The sequence below is a fragment of the Lithobates pipiens genome, unplaced genomic scaffold (genome assembly GCF_037356315.1).
Source record: "Lithobates pipiens isolate NorthernLeopardFrog02 unplaced genomic scaffold, aLitPip1_a1.2 Scaffold_3, whole genome shotgun sequence".
Lineage (NCBI taxonomy): Eukaryota > Metazoa > Chordata > Amphibia > Anura > Ranidae > Lithobates > Lithobates pipiens.
In genome coordinates, this window is record NW_027507790.1 from 100,907,672 (window position 1) to 100,933,977 (window position 26,306).

General features: G+C 42.8%; 1 protein-coding gene across 4 annotated transcripts; it reads left to right on the forward strand.

Annotated features, from left to right (window-relative positions):
• Positions 1–42: 42 nt before the first annotated feature.
• SLC35E4 (solute carrier family 35 member E4) lies at positions 43–18,566 on the forward strand. 4 transcript variants are annotated; one of them, XM_077462099.1, is made up of 4 exons: positions 43–128; positions 1,742–1,814; positions 2,220–2,988; positions 16,333–18,566. In XM_077462099.1, the coding sequence occupies exons 3-4, from the start codon at positions 2,355–2,357 to the stop codon at positions 16,770–16,772; spliced, it is 1,074 nt and encodes a 357-aa protein (XP_077318225.1). In that variant the 5' UTR covers positions 43–128; positions 1,742–1,814; positions 2,220–2,354; the 3' UTR covers positions 16,773–18,566. The 4 variants fall into 4 exon arrangements, with proteins under 4 accessions (XP_077318225.1, XP_077318224.1, XP_077318223.1 ...); XM_077462098.1 differs by lacking the exon at positions 43–128 and adding an exon at positions 1,322–1,470; XM_077462097.1 differs by lacking the exon at positions 43–128 and adding an exon at positions 1,333–1,488.
• Positions 18,567–26,306: the final 7,740 nt, after the last annotated feature.

The window sequence follows — 26,306 nt, forward strand, 5'->3', positions numbered from 1 at the left end:
TTATTAGTGGAGTAAAGACGTGAGTGGCGGGGACATCAGCCAATCGGAGCACTGCATGGTGCATAGCAGGAGCATCGTCCCTACTGCTTTTTGTGTGCTGTGTGTATCGTTACTTCCTGTTTTAAAATGTAATTATTATATGTATATATTAATATATGTAGTAGTGCAAAATGCCGGGAGAGCTGCTGCGGGGATGTGCGAGGATATTAATGCAAGTTTAGTTGTAGTTAATTATCCTTCTTTGTCATATGGTACATAATCAGGTGATGTAAGACTGCTGGATAGGATATAGGGCTTCCTATTGTGTACAGACAGGCTGCTCAAATACACACAATTATATCTATCTCTCTCTCTCTCTCTCTCTCTCTCTCTCTCTCTCTCTCTCTCTCTCTCTCTCTATATATATAGAACTATATATAGATCTATATATATATAGATCTTTATATATATATTTATCTATCTATAAGTGTATATATATATATATATATATATACTGTATATGTATATATATATACTGTATATGTATATATAGATATATCTATATATATCAGACATGGTGAGTGTGATAAGGTTCCGTTCACATATCTGTTTAAAGTGAAGAATTTATAAAGCCTGTCTGAGATATCAGAAAAAAGGGGGCAGTACGCGGGAAAAAGCATTCCCTTTATGCGATTTTCACAGCACTATTGTGCGTGTCACATAGGGTCAGCCCATTCACTTGTATGAGATTGCCCTATGTGTGTTTTTCGAGCAGAAGCTCCACGCAACTTTTAAAGGTGCAATTGCTGCACAACAGTCGCATCACGTTTGGGGTGCCATGCGATTCTGCCCACGATACCAAAGCACAAGGCATGAATGGATCCCAAAGGGAGGCTGCACAGTGTTTAGTGACCTGGCAGCGATGATGGGTGACATGATAACCCCCTGTCACTATAAATGCACCAGATGCAGTCGGTGCGTTTTTAAATGCAGCAGGAGGACCTGCGTGAAAAATGAATGTGTTCTAATGAGCCTAGTTTACATCACTGCCGTGATTTCATGTGCATTTAAAAAAAAAGTACAGCATGGTGCATTTTTACCCATCTGAATCTGTAAACGCACTGCAAACATGCATGAACATGTGTAAATGTATGCAACGTAGTTAAACAAAAAAAATTGCAATACACAACAAAAATGTATTCCAAGAAATGCACCACAGCAAACGCAGAGATTGTGGTGTAATTGAGCCCTATATGTCCCACATTCAGAGCGATCACTTTCCACGATGCGTTTGTTTTTTCAAGGCAGGGGATCTAAATTTGGAAAGGTGACATGTCAGGGCTGGGAAGTGGCTGCCAATGGAGGCAGGGCTCTGCTGTGCCAATCCTCCGCAGGTTCTCCTCAATGACTTCCTTGCTTTGACACCCATCAAAGGAAAAGACAGGAAAGAGAGAACACGCTGATCAGCTGGCTGATGAATCACCGAGGCAGGCAAGGCAGACGTGACTGGTGTGTTATGGTGGAGTATTGTGTTGCTATGACACAGTGACTAATGGAAGATGAGTGTGTGTAGTGCTGAATGAATGCTGTGCCATCCTCCAGCCTCTGTACTGCTGCTGAGTGCATGGCTCAAGGTTTGGGGAAGGAGGAGCTCACATCATCATCAGCACTAGATCAGATGTTTACACTCAGCTCCTGGGGACTGATCCACCGAAACATGTCTGCTGCTCCAATAACAAGCCTGACACTTGCTTTTTTCTAGAGCCTGAGAGGACGAGTGAAGGTGAACAATGGCCGATGCATCGTCTGCCTGAAGGACTGGAATCTAGGACAAGGTAGGGGGGCTTCTTCTTCATCTTCTCTTGTAGCTGGAGGCTCTGACTGGGGCTGTGACTGATGTCTTATTTATTATTCTAAATCTATACCAACAATGTATGCAGCATTTTATATATTGTATACTCAAATCAGCCCTCATGGAGCTTACACTCGAAAGGCTTTATTTCAGATACATACTAGGGTCAATTTAGAGAGGAGCCAATGAACCTATTGGCACGTCTTTCGAGTGTTGGAGGACACGCATGCATAGGGAGAGCATGCAAACTCCATTCAGATAGTGTCCTGGTTGCAATCCAAACCAAGGACCCTTGTGCTGGAGGGTAGGAGTGCTAACTGCTAATCCACTGTGTTTATGCACATCTTCATTGTCTGACAGGTTAACACAGTTTCTTGTATGCACACAGGCTTCTACTACATTTTGGAAAATGCTGAAGGTATCAGTTGTCACCATTGTGGCGTTTTGAGACAATCCCCAGGGATGACCCCTCTGTCTGGAGGTATTTGAAGTCTATAAAGAGTTCTGGACTGCTGAAAATTTCATGTGTTTAGCATCCAGCAGGAAAGATGAGGTTGAAATGGAAGCTTCTGATAGAGCGCCTCTTCCTTCCATCATACATAGCAAACCAGAAGAGCCACCCCAGAAAAGTTGTAGCACTAAGCTCTACCTGATTACCGCCGTGCTGGCCTGGTTAGTGACCGGTACAACCATCTCGAGCCTAAATAAATGGATCTTCGCAGTTTACAACTTCCAGTATCCTTTGCTGCTGTCCTCACTTCACATGCTAACTGCCATCCTGTTAGACTATCCCATCCTCAGGTTTGGCTTGGTACCTGTAAACACTGAGGAAGAGCAGACACTGACTACCAGCGCACGGTTTAAAGTGTTCCTCTTGAGTCTGACCTTCTGCTCCAGCATTGCCTTTGGAAATCTTGGACTGAGCTGTGTTCAGCTTTCTTTTGCACAGATGATCTATACCACAACTCCTTTTTTTACCCTGGTTCTTTCTAAACTTTTCCTGGGCACCAAACATCATGCCCTTAAGTACACTGCCATGATTCCCATTTGCCTGGGAGCTTGCTTTAGTATTATCGGAGAGGTGCAGTTCGATCAGACGGGATGCATCTACCTTTTTGCTTCAACGTTTCTCAGGGGACTGAAATCTATTCAGCAGAGTAAGTCATTGTACCTATATTATATATCATTCTGTTATTGTTACTATTTTGTGTTCTTTTATTCAGACATTTGTCTTTTAAGGGGCATCTGTGCCCAGACTATACACATTAAACTATTTAAATGAAAGAATGCAGCGCTACCAGGATATGCCCCCCAGTAGAAACCTGGTAGCGCTGCATATCCTGGTAGCGCTGCATTTTTTAATTTATATTCTCACTTCCACAACTCAATCATTGTTGATGCTGGCTGCTACACCTTAATTCTAATATATTGGTAGCGCAATTATAATTTGGTTTTACATTAAAATATTTACAAATTCTGAACCAACAGTAAATGCACTATAAAACAAGCCACTCATCTCTGTAGATATAGACATTGTAGAAAAATGTATTCTAAATGATTAAGGCCCTGGTCACACCTGTGCATTTAATGTGTGGAGAGTGGAGTCTAGACCATGTGCCAGCCTTCTAATGTAAACACACAGCAGGTGTCCTGAGCTGTTAGAAACATTAGAGTCTTTGTTGTGATATTTGAGAATAAATATCTTAAAGCGGGAGTTCCACCGTTTTTTTTTTTTTTTAAAGTCAGCAGCTACAAATACTGCAGCTGCTGACTTTTAAAATAAGGACACTTACCCGCCCAGCGCGCCCGCGATGTCGGCACCCGAAGCCGATCTCTCGATCGTCTCTCGGGTGCTGCCGCCGTCATCTTGGGTATGGGAATCAGGAAGTGGAGCCTTGCGGCTTCATTTCCCAGTTCCCTACTGCGCATGCGCGAGTCGTGCTGCGCAATAAGGATGGTCCCCGCTGTCTCTGGGATCCGTGTGTTTCCCAGCAGACAGCGGGGGACCTTCGGAAAGGGGCGTAGATTCTGCGGAAAGGGGCGTAGATTCTGCGGAAAGGGGCATAGATTCTGTAGATATCTATACCGGAAGTGGGTGCAGATACCTGTACTGTACAGGTACCTGCACCCCCCTCCCCCCTGAAAGGTGCCAATTGTGGCGCCGGAGGGGGGGAGGGTTCCAATGAGCGGAAGCTCCACTTTAGGGTGGAGCTCTGCTTTAAGACTACCAGCAGCTAGAGAGGTCTGGTTTGGCTTGTTTTAAAATGATTTAACTACTTGTAAAGAATATAGAAATACTGTAACTGCTGCCCACCAGCGGGATGCGTATGTGCGACGACATTAGAGGTGGCCGCCAGAGATCTGCATCCACACAGCTTTGAGGTTCTGTGCTGACAGCATGCACTGAGTTGACTGCGAAAGCTCCCGGTCTCTGTTTGTGATTGGGATCCAGCAGAAGGGGGCACCCGATCATGTGACCTGTATAACAGCCAATGACAGCTTTCACGTGATCAGGAAGCCGATTCTCCCTCTTGGTGTTAACACCCATTTAAAGGGCCGCTGGGAGGTGGCAGCAAGGGGGTTAATACATATTCTGGGCACAGGTGCATTTTAGATGATTAAATTGTTGTTTAACTCAGCACGCCTTCAGTACTGAAAGGTGTAGAATGCTTGTGGCCCATATGCAGGCAAAACATTTTTTACAGTGCTGAGGGGTTAGAACAGTCATATTTTTACTGCTGTCTGTGTCTTCTTAGGGAGCTTTTCCCTTACTTCTTTTTCTGCTGACAACTTGTCGCAACCCTATACAGAGTGTCACAGGGACAGGAAGTGAGAGCAGTGCTTCCCAATAGATAAAATCCACAAAATATCCAGATACGGGGAAACACGTCACTTCTCTCCTTCCTAACAGGATACAGTAGTCTGAACACTGTCCTGTGAGGAAAGGGAAAAGGTCATTAACCTTCTGTGAACTCAGATATTAACCAACATGAAGCTCATAAAAGGTTTAGTCTGGCACCATAGGGTTCCAGGGTTCCTTCAAAGGTTGCTAGGGGTTCCTTGAGCAATGAACAATTTCTGCCTCTCAGATAATTATTCACTGACAACCACAGTCTTTTTATCTGTATTTAAAGCAGAGTTCCGCCTTCCCCTTCAAAAAAAAAAGCCAGCAGCTACACATACTGTACCTGCTGACTTTTAATATTAGGACACTTACCTGTCCTGGAGTCCAGAAATGTAGGCACCTCAGCTGATGTTTCCATCGGCTTTCAGGTGCCACTGCCACTACTGCTGGTAAGGGAACCCGCTGCCCCGACAGAAGGAGGAGGAGGGGGCCGAACTTCTGACGTACCTTGCAAAAGCAAGGTCCGACTGGAGTGGGGACAGAGTACCTGTCAAAAACAGGTACCTGCCCCCCTGCCCCAAAGGTGCCAAATGTGGCACCAGAAGGGGGGAGGAGACAGATAAGCAGACATTCCACTTTTGGGTGGAACTCCGCTTTAAGGGTAACATTTTCACAATGACCACAAAAGAAGGAGCATTCTTCCCACTGACCATCACACTAATATATGGTGAGCTGTATATTTCGTAATTATTAGCTGGAGTTCCTTGAGAACAGAAAGTTATTTCAAGGGATCCTCCACCTTAAAAAGGTTGGGAAAGGCTGGTTTGGACTCATTGCACCTGCAGACGAACATAGCGGCATGAAGCCCTTTGGAACGTATCAGTGGGTGGGCAGGTGCCCTCTCAAGAGAACCATGAATGATTGCTCTGAATAAGTTCTAAAGGGTTGGCATCTCCCTAAAAATGGAAGTCAGAGAGACAATTGCCCATCCTCTGCTGTTACGAATACAGCACTTGCCATGATCCTCCCCCAAAAGTGACAGAACCTGTATGCATGGTACTTTGATCTTTCATACAGAGAAAGAAAGGTTGTGAATAATGGGCCCTTTTATCTCCAAGGCTTTGAACATTTATAGTTATTAAATAAAGTTCTCTAACTGGTTTAGGACTTCCCAGTTTGTCAATATACAATACGATTTAACAACCATTTGATTTACCATTATTATAGCAGCTTTCCTTTGAGAGATATTCTTTTTATGTCAGGTGGGAGAATTAAAAGGTTGACAAGGTTGGTGGAACAACAAACAGATACTTGGGTGCACACCGTTGTCATTTACAGAAGTTATCTCAGGTGTCTATTTTCAATAAATTCTGATTTACTATAACAGAAGGCATGGAGGTCAGCTACTTTAACAGCCCAGTTGTGCTTCTATGTGTGGTCTATTGAAGAGATTTCCCCTTACTTCCTCTCCGGTTGACCCCAAGACAAGTAATGGGAAGAACAAGTGTCACCAAGATTGGAAGACAGGACTGGAAGGATGCAGACACACAGGTTTAAAATGTGTAATAAAATATACAGCTCCTTTAATAATCCACCTTTACCTTCAAATAAAAAACAAAAACAAAGGTGTAGACCAATATGCTTAGATTATACCTATGAAGGAATTATTTTGCCTTTTTTACCATCACTTATTGTCTCTGACTCCGTTTGTGGTGCAAAGGAGCTAGGGGGTGCTAAAAACAGGCTTTTGATCCAGGTTTTTACCACCCCTCAACTTTCCATCTACGAGCGGGCATGGTGCTGCTCAAGTGAATACCCATTGCCATGTGTGCCTCTTGAACCCCTGAAAAGCGTTCCACTGCAGATCTCTTTTTGTTGTGGGGGTCTCTAAACACTGCTGCTAGCGTGAAAGGGAGTGGGGAAGGATCATTATTTTTGGCAGGTCTTTATTGTTGTTGGTGACTACATTGGGAAGATCCCCCTCACTTTTCATTTCTATGACACCAGAACATGAAATGAGGTGAACTGAAGGGAACTTTAGGCCCCTGGAAAGGAAGTGATGGGAAATCTAAACAGTGAGGATAGGGATAGTAATAAAAAGCTTCCTTAACAAAGCTAGAAAAAAAGTTTAAGCAGGAGTTGGGCTTTAAAAGTTCATGTGAAAGTAGCAAAGATAAAGAACGCAGCTGGTCTTTTAAAATAGAGACCTATTTTAAAGGAACAATACAACCAGCAGTATTGTGTAGAGTAGTGTGGTTTCTGCCTACGTGTTTTTAGGCAAATGACGGTATGACGTTCATTGAATGTGTACATATAGCATGCAAAACTGTGTTGTTTAAGCACTTACAAATACAGTTCCTCTACTGTATAAGGCCTAATTCACATGGGTGCTGAGACCTGTACACTGTGAATTGGCCATTTGTTTATGTGGCTGGAGCCTCCAGGTGATGTGTGCACACAGCCAATGTAAGTCTGTAGGGACACAGTGGCAGAATGGCCCCAGCCACATCAACAAATGGCCAATTCACAGTGTATGGGCCTCAGAACCAATTGAATAAGGCCTTGAAGGTAAGAGGAGAGAAGAGTTAGAGATTCTGTATGTGTCCATGTTGAGGTTTCCCATGACTTCCTATCCAGGAGACTTGACAGGAAGTGGGAAGAAATCACTTCTTTCACTGTCATCTCTGTTGGGAGTTCCCCTAATCCTTGTTTTTGTTGTCATTTTCTCTTGCTTTCCTGTGATGTACTGTCACCTTCCTGTTTAACCATTGAGGTAGCCCGTCTTAGTGATGTGCCATAAAGGTGTAGGAGTCAGGAAGGGAAAGGCCAGCTCTGGCTGTGTCCGTTCCTATAAACAGGGAACCTGTGAACAGATTTCCTGCTGAATCGTAGCTGAATAGTACAGATTGAATTTTTGTGACATTCATGTCTGTTCAGTATTTTTCACCCTGATCTTGTTAGGTCCATGAGCAGGTGGATGTAAATGAAAGTGCGTCTGTTTGCATCCATCTTCTTCAGATCCATCACATATAGATCCGAATAACTAAAAAGGACACAGACCTTTTCCGTTTTATTTTTTTACCTGGATGAACTTGGAAGTAATCGAATGTAAACCGACACATGCTTGTTTACACCTGCCTGCCACAGACTTAGGCTGGGTTCACACTATTGCAAATTGGATGCGGTTTCCCCCCATCCAATTTGCAATAGCAGGAGATTTTGACCGGCTCTTTAGGGAGTCGGTTCACATATCTCCGCTGTGGCTCCGGTGCGAATTTGCACAAAAGCCCTGTGCATCTTTTGGTCTGTTTCAGGTCCGAATTCAGCCACTGGACCCCTGCTGTGAGCCGCATGTGAAGATAGTGTGAACCCAGCCTTAAGGCCCGTACACACAATCTGAAAATCGGACGACAGATCGTCCGACTTTTTTCATGTAATAGTTGCAAGTAGAAATTGAATAGGTTACTAAAGTCACAAAAATTCTTGTACGACAGAAAAAAAAAAATCGGAAGTGATGTCATGTGTTGTAATGTATTTGTATTGTATTTTCGGACAACAACTGTACTGACTAAACGAAAATCGTCCGATCTGGTATTGTATGAGGAAAATTTTTGTGCTTGTCCAATCTAATAATATTGGATGATTTGTCACGATCAGCTCTCGAAAGCTCTGTACTAACGATCCGATTATCGTACGATCACGTTGAAAGCGGTATTTTTTGTCCGATTTTTCGGATCGTGTGGATGGGCCATTACATTGAGCTTCCATTCAGATCTGCCTGAAAAAATGACAGGTGGATCTGAATGGCTGTGTGAATGACCCCTTTGTGGCCTTATTTATAAAGAGATTCACTTTGTAAATGTCTCATTCTTTGAATAAAAGTGACGAATATTACCTGTAATGTTTGTAATCTGTGTATAAGCCAGTAAGGACATTTGACCATAAGAGTTATGCCACGTATCCGGCGGACTTAGTCTGGCGGACTTCCCACCGGACTGTCTGCCGGACTTTCCAAACGAGCTACTTGCCCACACACGGCACTTTTTCAGCGGACTAATACGGCGTACTAAGTCCGCCGGACTATCCGCCGTACTTTTAAAATGAACGGACTCGCCCACACACGCGGAGGAAAGTCTGGTCATTTTGAGCGCGTCTCCAGGTAGCCGGGGCCAGCAAAGGAGGCGTCACTGGCCCGTCACCTGGTATTGACTTAAAGGGGAATCCCTACGCCGAAAAATCAGCGTGGGGGTCCCCCCTAGGTCCACATCAGACCCTTATCCGAGCACGCTACCCGGCTGGCCAGGAAAGGGGGTGGGGACGAGCGAGCGCACCCCCCTCTCCTGAGCCATACCAGGCCGCGTGCCCTCAACATGGGGGGTGCCTTGGGGAAGGGGGGCCACGCGGCCCCCCCACCCCAAAGCACCTTGTCCCCATGTTGATGAGGACAAGGGCCTCTTCCCGACAACCCTGGCCGTTGGTTGTCGGGGTCTGCGGGCGGGGGGGCTTATCGGAATCCGGGAGCCCCCTTTAATAAGGGGGCTCCTGGATACCGGCCCCCCACCCTATGTGAATGAGTATGGGGTACAATGTACCCCTACCCATTCACCTGTAAAAAAAAAGTTAAAAAAAACACAACACACAAGGGTTAAAATAGTTTATTGCACAGCTCCGGGGGTCTTCCGTCTTCGGGGGTCTTCTCGCCGGACTCCTCCGCTATCTTCTGCTAGCTCTTTTACTAGCGGAGGAGCCCGACTTTCTTCTTCGCTTTCTTCTTCGCCGCCGCCCTCTTCTTCCGACTTCGGGAGTCTTTTCCCCCTCTTCGGGGGTCTTGTCCCCCTCTTCGGTTCTTCTTGCCGGGCCACCGTGCCTTCTAGCTCTTTTACAGGCGGTGGCCCGGTCTTCTGTCACCGTCTTCTGTTCTTCTCTTCTCTTCTTCTCTTCAGATGTTGATTTTTTTACAGGTGAATGGGTAAGGGTACATTGTACCCCATACTCATTCACATAGGGTGGGGGGCCGGTATCCGGGGGCCCCCTTATTAAAGGGGGCTCCCGGATTCCGATAAGCCCCCCGCCCGCAGACCCCGACAACCAACGGCCAGGGTTGTCGGGAAGAGGCCCTTGTCCTCATCAACATGGGGACAAGGTGCTTTGGGGTGGGGGGGCCTGGTATGGCTCAGGAGGGGGGGGGGCGCTCGCTCTTCCCCACCCCCTTTCCTGGCCGGCCGGGTAGCGCGCTCGGATAAGGGTCTGATATGGACCTAGGGGGGACCCCCGCCCGGATTTTTAGGCGTAGGAGTTCCCCTTTAAGTCCATACCAGGTGACGGGGCCAGCGACGCCTCCTTCGCTGGCCCTGGCTACCTGGAGACGCGCTCAAAATGAGCGGAATTTTCTCCACGCGTGAAAAGTCCACTCATTTCAAAAGTACGGCGGACTAGCACACACACTGCCGTACTGTCCACCGAAAAGCGAGTCATATTGGAGTTCAAAAATACTTTCTTAGTCCGCCGGACTTTTGGGTAAAAAAAGTCCGCCGGAGGCTACACACGGGCGTATTGTCCGGCGGACTTGAGTTTGCCGGACTTTTCCACCGGATTGTTTGATCGTGTGTACGCGGCATTAAAGAACATTCACCAATACAGAAAATACCGTAACACTATAGGCAAAGGACATTTGACCAGTGTCAAATGTTTTTAGTAAATCAACCCTTCTGAGTCTGGAATCTGATTAACTGCCTTTAGGCTGGGTTCACACCTATGCGAATTGGATGCAGAGGTTTCTCCACATCCAATTCGGATAGCAGGAGAATATGACGGGCTCTCTATGGAGCCGGTTCACATGTCTCCGGGGCGGCTGCGGTGCGTCTTTGCCTCCGTTTCAGGGCCAAATTCAGGCAAAGATTCTGCCCTGATTCGTCCCTGAAATGGAGAACAGGAACGGACAGCGTTGCTGTGCGATCTGTGGCCAGTTTAGGTGTGAACCGAGCCTTAATAACATGTTGTTTTATTTGATTCTTTTTTTTTAATTAACTCTAGTGCTGCATTGTTAGCTAGTTTTATTAATAGGTCATGTTCACTGGAATCTGGCTCACACAGTATTGCAGTCCTGCAGCTCAATTTAATTGCGAATGATGAAACCTCTAGCAATAATGTTAGGAATGTGAAGTGAGGCACATAGACTGGCACTGTATACTGATGAAAAAAAAAAAAAGATGCTGCACTAAAACATATATGTGAACCCCAGATGAAAGTCTAGGGGTATAAGCTCAATATAAAGTGCTGTATAGAATGCTAAATACATATATACTCAAGGAAGTGAAAAAATATGAAATATACCAAGTAACACAGCAAATTGTGATATACAGTGCTATGTACATAAATATACAAGAAATGATCCTGAAAATGAAACAGAAACATTCATGATGGTGTAACACCACAAACAATATGTGCAGACGTAAATTGGTCAGAATAAATAGCACATGGAATGGCTGGTAAAAAGACTTTCCAAAATTCAAAAAACATGAATGGCCACGTGAGAGTCCTAGAAAAATTTCAAACTGACCTGCTCAGTCCCTTGAACATAATCACAGGGTGCTGACGTTCATAAAGTGTGTTTAAGTATACAGGGTAATATTGTTTCCCGAATGTAATGAGCACCATTTTCATCAGGAACAATGCCACTGAAGTCCACATCTTTGGGTCATCCTTGGCTTTATGGATGCAGGTATAGACACACCAATTCTTCTGCAGGAGTTCGGGTTGGAGATCGAGTTCCTGACGATTATTCATGCCTGTTTGACCCACCGCCACTGACGTGTGTGTCCACAGCTTAGGGTCAGAGTGCCCATCTCCCTTCTCTGGTGTTGGATGCACACCCCCGGGTGCTGTGTGTGAATATTACCCTGTATACCTCAGCTTCCCCATCACACTTTATGAACGTCAGCACCCTGTGATTATGTTCAAGGGACTGAGCATGTCATTTTAAACATTTTCTAGGACTCTCACGTGGCCATTCATGTTTTTTGAATTTTGGAAAGTTTTTTTACCAGCCATTCCATGCACTATTTATTCTGGCCAATTTATGTCTGCACATTTTGTTTGTGGTGTTACACCATCATGAATGTTTCTGTTTCATTTTCAAGACCATTTCTTGTATATTTATGCACACAGCACTGTATATCACAATTTGCTGTGTTACTTGGTATATTTCATATTTTTTTACTTCCTTGAATATATATATATTTAGCATTATATACAGCACTTTATATTGAGCTTATACCCCTAGACCAGTGATTCTCAACGAGGGTTCCTCCAGAGGTTGCTAGGGGTTCCTTCAGCATTAGGCAATTTCTGCCTCTGAGATAAGTTCCCACTCACACCATTGATCTTTTTAGCTATCTGTAATGCCGCATACACACGATCGGAATTTGCGTCGGAAAAAGCTCTGATGGTTTTCCTGACAGAATTCCGACGGAATTCGGCTCAAGCTATCTTGCCTACACACGGTCACATCAAATTCCGATCATTTATAACGCAGTGACGTACAACACGTACGACGGGACTAGAAAAAGGAAGTTCAATAGCCAGTAGCCAATAGCTTCTGTCTCGTAGTTGAATCTGAGCATGCGTGATTTTTGGCGTATCGGAATTGCATACACACGATCAGAATTACCGATAGAAAGTTTTTCCGTCGGGAAAATTGAGAACATGCTATCAGTTTTTGGCTGGCGGAAATTCGGACAGCTAAATTCCGATGGAACATACACACGGTCGCATTTTCCGATGAAAAGCTCTCATCGGTCTTTTTTTGGCCGGAATTCCGATCGTGTGTACGCAGCATTAGGAGGTAATTCTTCCCAATGACCACAAGTGTAAGGACCATTTATCCCACTGACCACCACACTAATGTATCAAGAGTTGTAGATTTCAAATTTTTAGCAGGGGTTTCCCGAGGCCGGAGAACTATTTCAAGGGTTCCTCTGTATTGAAAATTTTGAGAAAGGCTGCCCTAGACCTTCATCTGGGGTTCACATATATCTTTTAGCGCTGCATCTTTTTTTTTTCTTTTTTTTTATGCAATTAGTCTTATTGCATACTGATGTAAACAAACAAGTGTGCACGCTGTTACTGAGAGAGATGAGAAATATCTAAGGTAGTCTTCTCAGAGTATTATTAAATCAAAGCGTCTGTAGCGTTTCTCGAAATTTGATTATGTTTATTATAATATCATCATTTTATTATGTTACCATTATTAAAAACAAGTGTCAGCAAAGGGTGTTCATTTTGGATTAGCAAAGCTGTACTCGGTACACAGTCTTCTCCAAACACGACATGCTCGGATCTGTATCCGCACAGCGAATGACAAACATTGATTTACCTGTCAAGCTGGCTTTTCAGGAAATGTTATGAATGTTTTAACAGCCCTCTGCTGTACAATGCGCAGCTCTGCAAGCAACCCATGAAACTGTTTTGGTTACACAACTACAGTAAATGTTCCCCTGTATCACAGTTACATGGTATGCCGCTTTGCATAACTGTCTAATTTCAATGGTGGGATTAACAAAAATATGCGCCAAATCAATAAAAGTGTCATGTGGCAATTCATTCATTTGTTGCATGATAGTGGCATGCTGTTGGTCCATACATTTCTCCTCTCTCCCATGCAGTGCTATTCCTCCTCAGTACAGGATTTGTGGCACTGTGGTTATGATGTACATTTTTGAACTTTTCACGCAACTGTTTGATTATTCTGGCACACCCTATTAGACAAAAATAAACGGTTGCATACCAGTTTTAACAGCTGGCACAACACATAGAACTTGTGAAATGGCATTGTTGATTTGGCGCAAAAATGCACAGATGTTTACACAAAAAAAAGATTTATGCATTCCCCTTTGTTAACCCTCCTAGTGTCTTTAGTTCCCGGAGTGCATGAGTTTGAAGTACATTCAAACCTGAGAACAAAAATTTATAATTTTGCTGATAACTAAACTTTTGATGTGGTGGCATTGGTTTTCTATTTTTGGGCTAAGTACATTTTCCGCAAGTACAAAAAAGCTACCTGTTAATCCTGACAGACATTCAGCATCCTTCTACCTTTCTGTGTAGTAAACTAAAATCTCAAACAGTTTTATCAGCCTTCTCAGCCTATCTTCTGTGGCCTACAAAACACCCCTCATTGTAATGGACATGGGGGGGGGCATGTTGCCCCATGTGACAACACTTATTCTCAATAGATACAGTGCAGCGAGTGAGACTTGTCACTCTAGGGCAAGAAGGGTGTTACTGACAAGGTTACCAGTTAGAAAAAAAGGGAAGAAAAAACTTGAAAAAAGGAAACGAATGGAGCCACCATATCTAAGGACTGGTGATTATATAGTACAATTTTGTTTTTGGGTTTATATACACTTTAAGTAAGCCTCTACTATGTCATATTTAGACTGCATGCTCAATGTACACAAAGAAGTGTTTATACTGGCCTATGCGTGTAATGAGAAATGCAATTTAATTAATCTCCCTGGCAGTTTTCCCGAGTGTGGCTCGGGGTTAAATTTAAATACCATTAGCGGTAACCCCTGAGCCACACTCGGGATTGCATTGCAGGATCCTGGTGCAGGTTATGTACCTTGTCCCCAGGATCCTGCAATGTCTCCCCCCTGTGTCTGTGGGCTGTATTCTCCACCCAATGCCTCTGTGTTTTGTGTGCTTTGTCCAGTGCCCTGCATGCAGTTTTATATTATACCGGTATATACTGTTCTTTCTGCCTGGAAACTGGAGATTGTCCATAGAAACTTAAAAGTGTCCCTTTATGTCAAAAGCTAGAAAACAGCGATAGTAAATTAGAACACTTGCAGAACTGAGCCATAGTGAATTGTGGGGAAATTAATTTTATTATTATTATATTATTATTTTCTATAATTATTTATAGTTATTTATTATATTATTATGTATGATTTTATGTTTCAAACTTTATCATACCTGGGATGTCTACTAGACTCTTGTTTGAATAGATTTAAGTGTGTTATTGCTAAGAATTACAGGCCTACAATTTAAAACACCAAATTTCTATGCAAAACATTGTACTGCTTTGAGACGCAAAAATCTGACATAATCATACCACCAGGGTGGCTACATAATGATAGAGCCCTTTCACACAGACAAACCAATTGGGGCCCCTGTCAGTTTTTCAGGCGGACACAATCGGACCCTCTATTTCCCTCTATGGAGCTGCGAGTGTCAATGGACATCCAATCCTGTCGGGTAAAAACAGATGGATGGGGATCCCTTCCCCATCTGTCTGGTGAATCAGATCGGATGGCAGACAAGTGTAAATGGACAGGCGGTCCGTTTATATCCTACCGGTCATACAGGACAATGGGTGGTGTCTGTAGCTGCTCTGTGTAAGCGGAATGGACACGGACAAGCCATCTACCTGTTCAGCGGGGACTGCCCCATGTGGAATGGGCCATAGTTCTATCCGTTAAATCCCCTGGTGCCCCTGGATGTAAAAAAATAGCTTATAGGTTTGAAAAGATTTGTCATCAACTTAAGAAATTACAGGTAAAAGCACAAAAAATCAAGTATTTTATATGATTTTTTACAGCATATTTTATTTCCTTGCATTATGTTGTATATACTTAAAATGTGCCTATACTAGAAACTTTAACTAGTTAATTCCATAGCACAGCCCCTCCCTTCTTCCACAGCATATCCCCTCCTTCTTCTGGGGGGTGTCTAATTATTTTGTGTGCTGACCCAGCTCCTCCATCCCTCCCCTCACCTACCTACATAACCTTTATTGTAGTTGCCGGAAGAGATGGCAATGGGATTACTATAGAACGGTATTTCTCAACCTTTTATTAGTCAAGGCACCCTTTAAAATTATGTACAATTTTGAGGCACCCCATTCTAAAATGTAAAAATGAAACTAATAGTTTTACATAATCCAGCATCATCCACATATTGGACACTCAGCATTAGTGGTGATTTTTTTCTTCCAAAACATAAAGCTTTATACAGTGGCACTGACTAGTATTTCAATGTTTCTCTTCTCCCTCCGTTTCTCTCATTTAGCTAATGTGACCCCATTGCTAACAGAGGGGGGCAAATGGGGATGCTGGGCAGGCCCCCCACGTCCTTCTTATCAACTGATGATGTCATTGTAATGGTGCACAATGAAAACATGTGGCTTTTTTTGTGTAACTAAAAGACAGGCTTGATCCACCCGCTGGCTTGTATAAAATTTTTGGGCAACCTTTAGTTATTTTCTAAGGCACCCCTGAAGAAACTTGAAGGCACCTCAGTGTACCTGGGCACCCTGGTTGAAAATGGCTTCTATAGAGTGACAGCTCTAGGTCTGTTGGGGTTGCTGACATCCTGTCCAAGATGGCAGCGCTCAGCAGCAGTGTCAGGACAGTTGGATGTCTAGACAAGGGGGGCTTTTCAGGTAAATAACATGCATAAAATACACTACATGAACATATAATCTTATTGGAAGATTTAAAAGAAAACAACGGGCTAGCAACAGGGTCTTTTTAACTGTACAGCTATCCTTATAAAATAAAGGCAGTAACTACATAATAAAACGTACGGTATATATGAACAGAGTTTTTATATTGGCTTGGAGAACTTTAAATAGAATATTGTTTTTTTTTTCCAGGTCTACTTCTTAAAGAAGAGAACATTCATTCGGTCACACTGCTGTACCTGATGTCTATACCCAGTTTCTGCATCTTGCTAGTGGCTACAGTGTTACTAGAGAGAGGAGTGGCATGGGAGAGGCCACCAGACAGTGACAGTAAACTTTGGCTTTTCATCCTCCTTAGCTGCTTGGGATCTGTTTTGTACAATTTGGCAAGCTTCTGTGTCATCACACTGACCTCAGCGGTCACCATACATGTTCTTGGCAACCTCAATGTAGTGGGGAACCTTGTCTTATCTAGAGTGCTCTTTGGAAGCCACCTTACAGTACTCAGCTATACTGGCATTGGCCTTACCTTGGTAGGGATGGGCATGTATCATAACTGTGACTCAATTGTTGGATATATTAGCTCCAGGAGATCTGGGCATGTTACAAAAAAGCACACAAAGTCTGAGTAACTGGTCATTCTGAAGGTTTCACCAGTAATGTTATCTATTTATATGTGATAAAAGATTTATTATGTGCTACAGGAGGAATGAAGCCTTCACTGCACTCTAATGAAGGTCGGGCAAGGCCAAAGTTTAAGAGGCATCATTGACTGTTTCTCTCCAGAAACAATTTATTAATATAGATCTTGTTTTCTAGTTTTCTCTGCTTTTTCGGAGGAATAATATATTTTCTTATCTATAATATATCCTGCAATATGCTCAGACGTATAATACCTGGGAAAACAGCCAACACAAGAACTTGATTACTATACTATGAATTATCAGCAGTGCAAAATACGCCATGTAATATATTTGTTAGCAACGCATGTCCATGTTCCGTTTATGTCTTTCATTACAGCCTCATAATTCCTTACATCTGTACTGCAATCAGCCAAGGTGTGAGGCTAGAACTTATATATCATCACTGCACTACAGTTTGCATATGAAAAAGCACAATGTGCCAATATTGATCCCAGTACATGGTGTTTAGCTATATAACACTTTTAAACAGTCTTTTTTAATACCATAGAGCAGTGGTCTCCAATCTGTGGCCCAGGGGCCAGATGTGGCCCTTGGTTTACTTTTTTATGGCCCTTGGGGTACCATTCCACCAACTGACACCATCGATGGGGCACTATACCTCCCACTAACACCATTGATGGGGTACTCTTCCTTCCATTGATACCATAGATGGGGCACTATTCTTCCCATTGACGCCAACATTGGGGGACTATTGCTTCCATTCAAACCAATGATGGGGCATTTTCTGCTTCAGCTGGTCAAAGTCTGGCCTCCCCTAAAGTCTGAAGGACTTAGAAAGTTTGGAGACGCCTGCCATAGAGGCTTCTTCTTATTTCTTGCTTCTCATAGCAATCAGTCAGAGTCTTTGTTTTATTTTGAACCGTGGTCTAAAAGAATGACATATCAAAGCTGACTGGCTGCTGTGGGCATTTAGCATGTTTTCATACATAGGCCTCATAGTGAGCAATGGTATTGGTGATCTGGACAGCTTAAACTACCTAGGGACCACCTGAGATGATTCCTGCCTGAACCATCTGATTTTGTTCAGTTAATGATCTGTAGGTGGCAGCATCGCTCAATTCCAAAAAGCCCCAGAGATGTGTATCTGCAATGCATATTATAGGTAAACATACATATTATGCTTGTCTTACATACATATATTTATGAAAAATTATAGGGTTTGGATAACATCTGCATGTCCGTCTACAATCTAGTATTTGTATGTAAACTGACGGGAGATTTAAATGCAGAGGATTTAAATCTGCACAAAAGCACAAAACACTGATTGGCTGTTACAGGTTTCTGCATAGCATTGCCTTTAGTACTACTATATAAGACCCCATATTTTAATATTACAGATGAATACATGTCTCACTACTGCTAAAAACAAAGGGCGCTAAAAGCAACAGATGAAATTTATATGCTTTATTTGAATTCCTAGAAATAAAACATTAACTCTTTGTTTTGCTGTGAGTATTAATTACTTTGTTCTGTATATTTAATTTAATAGTTACAATGAGCTGTGTTGGTGCCCTTTGTAAAAAGTTATGAAGCTACTATAGCCATACTGTTATACTTTATGTCATATTGCTGTGTATTATCTTGGTTTTCCTCGCCCAGGTACAGCATCTGTAAACTGTGATGATTCGCAATGTAAAATGAAAATGAATGTTGTATATTGTTTGACATAGTGAGAGTCACAATGTTACTGTATATATTTTTAATAAAATCAGTATTACAATGTTTAGTACTATTTTTTCGGGACCCTTTTATATGGGAAATTCTTGATTGTACTACTATGGCTGCCATGGGGGTCTTCAACCTTCATTGACTGTACTTGGTGAAATACAGATGCTGTAAAAATGCTTGTTGCCAGACTGTTTCTGGCTTCGGATCCTGAACAAGCATGCAAGTCAGGAATGTCTGAGTGTCAATACCTATTTTGCATACTTGTTCTGATTTTTTTTTTCCAATAGTTTTTATTGGGATTTTTCAGTTTTAATACAAGCAAATATACAAATCCGTGAGAACAGTACATACGATCTTACACTGGCACTAGTCATATAGTAACCCTTCATATTATTACTAAGGACTTTGTATCGTAATGAGACATGTGGAAGAACCAACTCCACTGAAAATATACAGAAAAACCCCAACCTCAAACATTCAATTGTTCTGATTTAGTGATTTAAAAATTACTAAGGCCCTTTGATTTTTACAACAGGGAACTCTTATTTTTAGAAGAAGTCAATAGCAGCTTTCATACTTACTCATGACAGGTGACTAACCTAAATAAAGAAGCAACAAGAGCAGCAGAGGAAGCACAGATTCACAGAATGAAAGAAAAAAGAAGGTGCTTGCACTGCAGGTCCCCAGGTACAGCTTCCACTTCAGCAAGAACAGTGAACTGTACAGTAGTCTAGTCACATTGCCAATCGTATACAAATCTCTTGAGACCAGCAGTAAGGAGCAGTATCTTAGAACTATCTTAGTTTTCAATTTCACTGCTTATTCCTTGGCAGTGCATTTCCACAAATTGTACACCTTCATATTAGCAAAGTTTTTGTAGTGAATTCAGTTGCTGTCATTTAAAAAAGATTTGTTGTAACTTCAAATAAATTGGCTATTAATGGGAGCTATGTAATAATAAGATGATTTTTCTGCCTTGAGTTACAGTGTGATGGTACTCACCAACTTCAGCAGGAATACTTGATCCATCTTGACTCCTCTCCAGGCTCTCCCCTGTCAGCTCTTCTCCAGCCCCCAGTCCCTCCCCTAGGCCTAGATTGTGTCAGATAACCAACAGGTGCGTTTTAGTCCTGCGGCGCATTGGACCATTGCTCTGTACAGTGCCGAACTGCACAATGTGTCCCGGGTGTTTAGACAGGCTGCTGTTGCACAGTCTCTAGGAGAGAGGCAGGCACCTGCAGAATATGAAGTGTGGCAGCATGCAAAAATGCACTCCACGTTGGTAACCACTGCCTTAGATGACCTTACACAGCAGATATTCAGCTATGAAGTTCAAGGTACGAGAAGAGAACTGCTATTTTTCAGAAGAAATTGAAGACAGTTACAATTTCCTGCATATTGGAAATTAACATTTGTAGCTGGTATCCATAAAAAAGCATATGTTCATTCTTTGCGTTAAAGGTCCACTTTAAGGCCCCGTTCACACTTGAGCATTTTGTTTTTTGGAGCATTTTTTTGTGCTTTTTTTAGCAAGTTTTTGGAGCTGCACCATTCATTTGAATGGGCCTCCATCCACTCCAAAAACTGTCTCAAGAAGCTCATGCACCAAATTTTGGATACGAGCCAAATGTGTATTGCATGTTTGGGCAAGTGCGTTGCACGCATTAATGAGATTTTCACGTGTTTGCAGAAATGCTAGCAGAAACATGCGTTTCTGCTACGCCCAGGTGTGAATTGGGACTTAAGCTCAACTCCGGGAAATCTGAAAATGTACCTACTCTGCAATGGTTACTGTACATTTATTCTAGGGGACAGTAAAAGCATTTTTTACTAAACTGATCCCATGCTTCTCTGGTAGACGGTGCTCCCCTATGCTCCAGCAGTAAACTGTTCATTGGCATCTTCAAACCCAGTACGGGGCTGTAGACCATTGATGATGTCAGGATATTAGACTGCTGAAGCATGGGAGAGAAGACACTGTGGGGAATGGTCTAGCAGCACACAGGAGCAGAGGATCGGGTAAATATATTTTCCTTTCTATGCCCCCTTTCTACTTCCTTTCTATGCCCCCCTAGACCTAAACGGGCAGTTAACACTTTCAACTTGGGCACAGCCCCACTGCAAAGGGGATTTTTAAGTTTTCCCAGTTGAACTTTAGGTGCTATACATTGGCATGATTAGAAATCCTCACTTTAGAACGGTACTGAGCATGCTACCAAATCTACCGTGAGATTAAGCCGTTCTTTCAAGCTCGGTAAGAAAATATATCTGATATAAAATTCTCTTTAATATTTACTTTATTTAGTTAATTTGTTATTTATGTCCATTACGTCACCTTTGGAAATGAGGTGTAAAGATTTTATTTATGTATGATTGGTATTTTTGTCTAAGTATGGTGTGTAAACTGGTAGATTTTATACATGCCTTTGCATGGGTATGGGATCTACAGGAAACTGAATGCATCCAGGCAATTAGTGTTAAACCCCACACTGAAAAAATGATGTAGGGCCATTTATTCTGAACCCTTCATATATAGAAAACAGTGGCTTCTCCCAGTTACCTATGTAAACTGAGCTGTTTCCATTCGGAGGTGATGTACAAGGAGTACATTTTCACTTAGTTCAGTGACCCTGTATTAACTTGGAACAGCCAATTATGTGCAGAGGTAAAGAAAATGTATTAATGTGTTAAATCACTCCCAATGAATTAGATCCAACACCTTAATATCAACTATACTGTTTGTGAAACAGGTGAGCTGCCTTGTAGGCATTTATATAATATACACAGATAACAAGAAAATAATGATACAATTAAGAGACAGAAGTTTATACAAGTCTGTTTGTTATTCATATAAATAGGTAGAACTATATATAGGTGGCAGAGACTGACAACCTGAATTAAATTCCTCTGTTAGTAGTTAGTATAATAAACCTGCTAATTATCACTGATAGTGTTCTCATCTCACATCCAGCTGTCCCAGCACTTGAAGCGGAACTGTTGCGCTTTTTTCCTCCCCCCCCCACCACCACATTTAGCACAATACAATGTTTTGCGGGAGCAGCTGCCTAATTTTCATAGGTACCTGCTTCCATTTCCGCTCGGATCTCCTAAGCGATGGAAGTTTGGACAAAACAACAATGAACAGTCACAAGGTAAAACAGGCTCCTATAATACAACGGAGATAATGAGAGGACCAAGTATTTCTGTACCCGAATCCCAAAACTAGATATTGAAAGGTATCTAGATGTCTGGCAAAAACACTGCTCACAGCCATCCATATTTTGCAAGGTGGCTAAATACTGTATAGGTATTATTCCAGGTGTCTGCAACAAGAGATTTCTTAATTGACAGATTAGCCTTTTCAGCTTCAGAAACTAACACAAATGTGCTATGAGCTGGAATCTTACTGGATTACTCCCAGCAATGTACTGGCTCTTTACTGGCTGGGCCAATTCCTCAGGCTTTCCAGTTAAGGCTTAGTTCACACTGGCATTGACAGAAGGCATTTGACAGGTGTTAAAAACGCTATGCACAAGATATAATAGACAGCACATCGTGCTGTTCACACTAATGCTGTGTACACTCGATCAGACATTACGACATCCGCACAAATTCCGATCGTCAAGAATGTGCTTACGTACAGCACGTACAGCGGCACTAGAAAAAGGAAGTTCAATAGCCAGTGCGCCACCCTTTGGGCTCCTTCTGCTAATGTCATGTTAGTAGAAGTTTGGTGAGAGACGATTCGCGATTTTCAGCCTCATGCTTTTCAGATCGCTACTTGGTCTTCTACTATTAAGAAGGTCAGGGGTGGTCAGAGTTTCAGCATGTGCAGTGTATATAAAGCATAATACGCGTGTGTCGTACATACGATCTGTGAGAGGAGGACGGAGTAGTGGAAGCGCAGATTGTTCTAATGAAGGTACAAATTTAACTGGGGGCATCAGTGGCCTATACTGCTTAAAGATTGAGGCCTATATTGGGACAAGATTGTGAGAGTTTAGCCTGACATTAGGGTTTGTCTTGCAGATAAAATGGATTAATTTAACGATCATGATTCCCTCCCCCAATTCATTGATTTGTACAGAGAGCTGCCCTGTCTGTGGCAGACAAAACACCCCTTTTATACAAATCGACTAAAGAGGAAGGCATCGCTGGATAAATTGCTGGAATTTGTGAAGCCGCAGATCCCCACGGCAGAATCAACTATTTGAAGTGCAAGATTGGTGGCATGAGGAGCACATATAATAGGGAGCGCAAGAAGGTCCAGGATTCCCAGAGATCAGGAACAGCAGCAATTGATATCTATGTACCCAGGCTGTGGTACTATGACAGACTGCAATTTCTGTCAGACCAGACTGAAATCAGGCCATCACTGTCAATCTTTCCTTCCACTCTTTCTTCCACCCCAGCTGAGGCTTCCGACATCCAACCTGGGCCTTCTACCCAGGAAGGTGGTGTGGAGGAGCCAGCTTGAGTCAGGTATAGCATTGTTCAACATATTTATCAAAATTGTGTGTTATTGATGAACAATAAACTAAAACTATGTCCCTTTTTCATACACAGGAAATCCTCAGCCAGGAGAAGGTTGTAGAAAGTGGCAGCCAAGAGGGGGCAGGAGAAAGTGTCAGCCAAGAGGTGGTGGGGGTAAGTGGCAGCCAGGGGGTGGCCAGGATAAGTGGCAGCCAGGAGGTGGCGGGGGTAAGTGGCAGCCAGGAAGTGGCTGGGCCCAGTAGCCTGACCGAATCCCAGGTCCCTACCCTCCACCTTCAACAAAAAAGGCCCAGGAAGGGGAGGAGTGTGGAGGAGTCAGCACTTGGGTTCATTCGGCAGGCTTCTGCGGCCCTCAGAAACCCCACTAGTCTTGTGCAGGCCTATACCTGCATAGCTGTCAACAAAATGCAGGAAATGGAGGTGGGCCAACGCCTCTTTTGTGAGGAACTGATATATATGGCCCTAAATGAGGGGTTGAGGGGAAAAATCTCAAGCAAAACCCACCTGTGTGAGTTGGACCATGCTCCTCTTTCTCCTCCACCTCCTGCCACAACTCCAACCCCAGAGCCACAGCCTAGAAGCAAGCGGGGAATTAAGCGTGTAATGCCCCGTACACACGAGAGGGATTAAGTCTGACAGACCTCCAAAGGAGTTCCGCCGGAGTTCCGACGGAGTTCTGGCGGACTTTTCGACCGAACGGACTTGACCACACACCATCACACCAAACTCCGACGGAGTCGAACGTGATGACGTACGATTGGATTCGACGTAGGAAGTTCCTAGACAGTAGCCAATAGCTGCCCTAGCGTCGGTTTTAGTCCGTCGGAGTAGCACACACACGAGCGGATTTTTCAAAGGGGACCGGGTCCGGCGGAGTTCCGTCGGGAAAATTTAAAGCATGCTTCATTTCTAAAGTCCGTCAGACTTTAGCTTCGCTAAAGTCCGTTGCAGCCCACACACGATCGGATAGTCCGCCGGACTCAGTCCGTCGGAGTTTGGATGTCGAAAAGTCCGCTCGTGTGTACGGGGCATAAGGAAGACAAAAGAGTGATGGCCTGGGTTGGGTCTGGTCTGGCAAAAGATGCAGGCTGTTGTAAGACCACAGCCTGGGCACATATATGTCATCTGCTGCTGTTCCTGATCTCTTGGAGTCCTGGACCAGATTGTTCTCCCTATTAAATGGACTCCCCGGGCTCCTAATTTTGCCTGTCAAATAGTTGATGTCTGCCCTGGAGTACAAAGGCTTCGCTAATTTCACCAGTTTATCCAGCGTTGCCTTCCTCTTTATTTTGTTATGACCCCTAATAAATTTATATATTTTTTCTTAAATCATTGGCTATGTGTTATAATTAAAAAAGGACAGTTTGTTTGTGAGTAGGCAAGTACATTTCAAAAAGATAATGTAAAATTAACAAGGGACACCAACACCAACCAATCTCCTTGAGGTTAAAAAATACAAGATAATAATGGTGTTGTGGTAACTTGACACACAAAAAACGAAAAAAAAAAAAAAGATTATGGTGATCACAAAAAAAAAAAAAAACAGGAGATCTTGATTTCCAAAACAAAAAAGGAGATTACTATATACATAAAATTAAAAACATTCTGGAGATCTGGCGAAAAAACTAAAAATGTTATTCATAAGATCACAAGAAATAATAAAAAAATCAGTTTGGCAGAACTCTGTGTGAATATCAGCTGCAAAACAACTTTATTATTCTAGCATTATAAAGAATAAAGCCCATACACACTATGAGATTTTCTGCTGATTGTTTTCCTTCAGATTTACCAAAACCATATAATATGAGGTCAAACCTTAGGAGTTTCAATTTATATGCAACCAGGCAGGCCCTTGCACTAATTGGTTTTGGTAAATCTGAAGGAAAAAAATCTGCAGAAAATCTGATAGTGTGTATGGGGCAGAAGAGAATGCGCTGCATTGAAAGATTACAAAATGTGCAGTGTGACGAATGTGCTATCTCCATTACGAACGCCAGTTTTACCAGACCGATCGCTTCAGTCTCGTACTTGATTCAGAGCATGCGTGGAATTTTGTGCGTCGGAATTGTGTACACACGCTCGGAATTTCCGACAATGGATTTTGTTGTCGGAAAATTTGAGATCCAGCTCTCGAATTTTTGTTGTCGGAAATTCTGACAAAAAATGTCCAATGGAGCCTACACATGGTCGGAATTTCTGACAACAAGCTCCCATCGATCCCAATCCGATCGTCTAAGCAGCATAAGTGCTAGAGTTGCTTCGCTTCAAAATTGAAGCCTCATGTCGAGTCGGGAGGCGTTTGAAGCCTTTCAACGCCTCCCATTCAAGTCTATGGTAATGCTCCGCAAGGCGTTTTTGGAGTGGTATTGGTGAGACATTGGGATGTCTAGAAGAAAAGAGTATGGTCTGGCTGGCCTGGTTTCAGAGGAACACAGAGAAGTCCCTGGTGAGAGGGGGCAACATGGAGGATGTGAGCATTCTAATAGAAGGCGGGGGTGAAGTGGATATCAGAGAAGGCAACGTGGATGGTCTGAGCGAAGGGGAGAGGAGTGGACTGGGTGTCAAAGGCAACATGAAGGATGTGAAGGGCCATTAGGATATGGTGCTCCCCATACTCAAGCTCACTGAATTTGGAATGTTCCCAGGTATGGTTTTTAGTTTATATTATATCAGACACTAAAGAAAATATTGTATAAGTATTTGACACACTAAAAACAATTAAAAAAAAGCTGCCATAAAAGAGATTTTTTGAATGAACCAACAGTTCTCCAACAGAAGATTTGCTGTCATTATTCACCTTTCTGAACTTACACCATGTTTTATATTTGTTCACAAATTTTTGTTTTTTGATTTTATATGCTGGATTTTTCACTTTAGATCATATCACGTTGTTTTCACATATAGCGCTGCACTCATTTTACTTTGTACTTTTGAGGACTGTATATTCACCTTTTTTGTGCCAGCCGCTTTATTTATTTTTTCACTTAGTGCTCACTTTTATTTATTTTTTAATCCACCTAATGACTTTATTGTTCTTAAAAAAAAATCAACTGTTTTGCATTTTACTGATTCAATCAGTTTTTCATGTATTAAAAGTAAATTATAAAGATTTTCTCCTGTGGACATCATTGGGCTTCGTATTAGATTCAAAATAGCTTCTGTACATGTAGCACTACCCCCGAAGGAGCTGCTGGTTAGATTTGGGCTTACAGTTACCTTCTGTTTTCCTCGTTGCATGCCTAGGGGTGTCCCGTGGTAAATGGCCCAGTAACTTGAGAGACCGACAACAGATCCACTTGA

Bases quoted from the DNA above. Each gene is read 5' to 3' on its own strand.
- SLC35E4 (XM_077462099.1), top strand. From the start codon at position 2,355: ATGTGTTTAGCATCCAGCAGGAAAGATGAGGTTGAAATGGAAGCTTCT. The intron at 2,989-16,332 runs GTAAGTCATTGT...TTTTTTTTCCAG, and splicing joins ACTGAAATCTATTCAGCAGA to GTCTACTTCTTAAAGAAGAG.